Below are 2,500 nucleotides of genomic sequence, written 5' to 3'. Positions count from 1 at the left end.
ACACACGCACGCACGCACGCACACACAGTCTTCTGAAAAGTCGTATGCACACTGTTTCACAGAAGACTTTTGGAAGTTTACAAAATTAATAATAATAAAATACCAACTTACCAGAACTTGCTCAATGCAATGAAAATCTATAAACTAATATGCGCACACAGTAGTTGACAAGATCCCATTTGAAAACCACACATACCGTTTTGTATTCGAAAGAAACACAACAAAACGTAAAACCAAAAGAGCAAAAACGTTTTTAGAAAGAACAGAAACGAGTGTTTTCCTAACTGGATACCCCCCCCCCCCGCACACTTCCACCACACGCTCTCGCTCAGCTGTTCGCCGCACTTTTTCCTTTTTTAATTTTTCAAGTATAACCAAGTTGCTTTTCTTGTAGTTTATTAGCTGAGTGAAGTTTGAATGGCATTTCTTATTTTAACTCTTACTCAGATATGGACACAATGCTCTATGACTGACGTATGAAATGAAATAGAGTACCTTTGCTAGATATGAAAAAAGACTTCGTTTATCTTAAATCTTAGCATATTCTCTTGTATAACGATCAGTAAAGAAGAAAAATACATTCAACAAACCAAGTAAGAGAGAATGAATGTATCATCCATTTTGCTCAAAGTTGTCTCAGAGATAATAGTTTCACCAAATAAACTAAAGTCAGTCGAGTGGAAACGGACACCACCACTAAACAAGCCACGTTCAACATGTTTTCTCCAGCAACTTTCTGACAGTGAACCACGCTTTCACACAAAGGCCGAATTTTTACCAGAAACAACAATATCTTTTCAGCGGAAACGACATCACTGTAACAGAAGATTAATTTTCTCAGGCAGATAAAAAAAAAACTATAGTGAAACTCCATAGCTATTCCTCACTTGACATTTTTCTCCCTTCCTCGCGCCAGCAACGTACCACTGCCACTGCGCTGTCTGGCAAAGGTTTCCCTACACCGCTGTTCCTCTGAATTGTTTTCATGTTAGTGAACCTCGTTGAACTACTCCATGCGTGTTTTCATTCATTTTACGGGCGTTGCATTATGGAGAAGCAATATATAAAGGCTGTTAGTTATTTACATCATAGGATTACTCATCAAAAGACGATAACCCCCAAACAAGCAGAAAACCTGTACCTCTGAACGCATTTTTTGATTGACTGGAAATAATCACTTCTCATAAATCAATAAGCATTACAATTAAAATGATATTTTGGTTTACACTATCTTATTCGATATTGCAAACATGATTATAAAAAGATGAGTATAAAATTCAATAGAGACTAATTAAGTGATAACCTTCAGAACATGAGATGAACCTGTCTGTCCCATTTCAAAAGCGTCTTATGACCCTTGGTGGCGGTATTCACAAAAGGTCATAGATAATCGGTCAGTTTCTTAATATTCACGAATATTCATTATACGGTCGTGTATATACATATCTATCAGTTTAGACATGCATATCTACCAGATAGATAGATAGATGTGTATCTGTCAGATAGACAGATTTGTATTTATTACTATGTATATACATGTCCGTACAGGGGGTCCTCGACTTACGACGGAGATCCGTTCCTACGATGGCGTCGTAACCCGAATTTTGACGTTAGTCGGAACACCGAAGTCAATCACATATGCTAATGCTGTATTTATTTATATATTTAAGTCACAATTTAAAATATAACAAGGCACTTCTATGATGTACATGAAAATATAATTAGGAAGACAAACTGTAAAGACTGTCTGACTTTTAACGAGCTTATCACGAACACCGATTTTTTGTCTATAAACTCAGCCGGGGATTAAACGTTAGTACAGCAGCATTGAATATAAGTACCAGAAAGAGGTAGAAGTTCCATATAAAAGAGAAATGTTCAGTAACGCATATTGCCACATCCGCGAATATGCAACAAGGCACCAGTAGGGAAATATCCTCACGCGCCAAAACACGAGTTGGAATAGGCCTACATACACAAATCCACGTGTATGAAAATGGCCGCCCGCCCAAAAACGGCCGTAGGAAATTGTTCGCCTGGAAAAACAGTCTGGTATGGAAAAGGAGGTTTCTCTCTCTCTTTCTCTCTCTCTCTCTCTCTCTCTCTCTCTCTCTCTCTCTCTCTCTCTCTCTCTCTCTCTCTCTCTCTCTCTCTCTCTCTCTCTCTCTCTCTCTCTCTCTCTCTCTCTCTCTCTCTAATGGTTAATTCACTCTGAACAGCTGCAGGGGTTAGTGTTCGGAACAATGTATAAGTAAATCATTTGACTCTTTCGTTTACAGGGAATGGCCTCGAAAGTTGGGGAGGGGAGGGGAGGGGGGGGCAGAAGTTGGGTCTCGCCCTCCCCCCCCCTTTTCCTATGCCTATATGTATATATATATACACAAACATACTTACATATATACCTACGTACACATACACATACGTGCATGCACATATACATACATGTACACATACACGAATATATAAACACACACACACTCAAAAGAGGTACAGACTAAAC

At 38.8% G+C, this 2,500-nt stretch overlaps 1 protein-coding gene across 4 annotated transcripts in view; it reads right to left on the bottom strand.

Annotated features, from left to right (window-relative positions):
* Nucleotides 1-932, bottom strand: part of LOC113823269 (uncharacterized) — a 22,071-nt gene extending 21,139 nt beyond the window's left edge. For 2 of the 4 annotated variants that reach the window (XM_070130962.1, XM_027375887.2), the window contains exon 1: nt 888-932. In XM_070130962.1, the coding sequence (XP_069987063.1) occupies nt 888-894 (7 nt within the window). In that variant the 5' untranslated portion in view covers nt 895-932. Of the gene's footprint in view, nt 1-196; nt 277-887 lie in introns of those variants that run through there. The other 2 variants (XM_070131166.1, XM_070131280.1) reach the window with 1 other exon arrangement.
* Nucleotides 933-2,500: the final 1,568 nt, after the last annotated feature.

The sequence above is a fragment of the Penaeus vannamei genome, chromosome 1 (assembly GCF_042767895.1).
Source record: "Penaeus vannamei isolate JL-2024 chromosome 1, ASM4276789v1, whole genome shotgun sequence".
In the NCBI taxonomy this organism is placed as follows: Eukaryota; Metazoa; Arthropoda; class Malacostraca; order Decapoda; family Penaeidae; genus Penaeus; species Penaeus vannamei.
The sequence above is the reverse complement of the archived record's forward strand: the minus strand, read 5'-3'. Positions and strand labels throughout refer to the sequence as shown.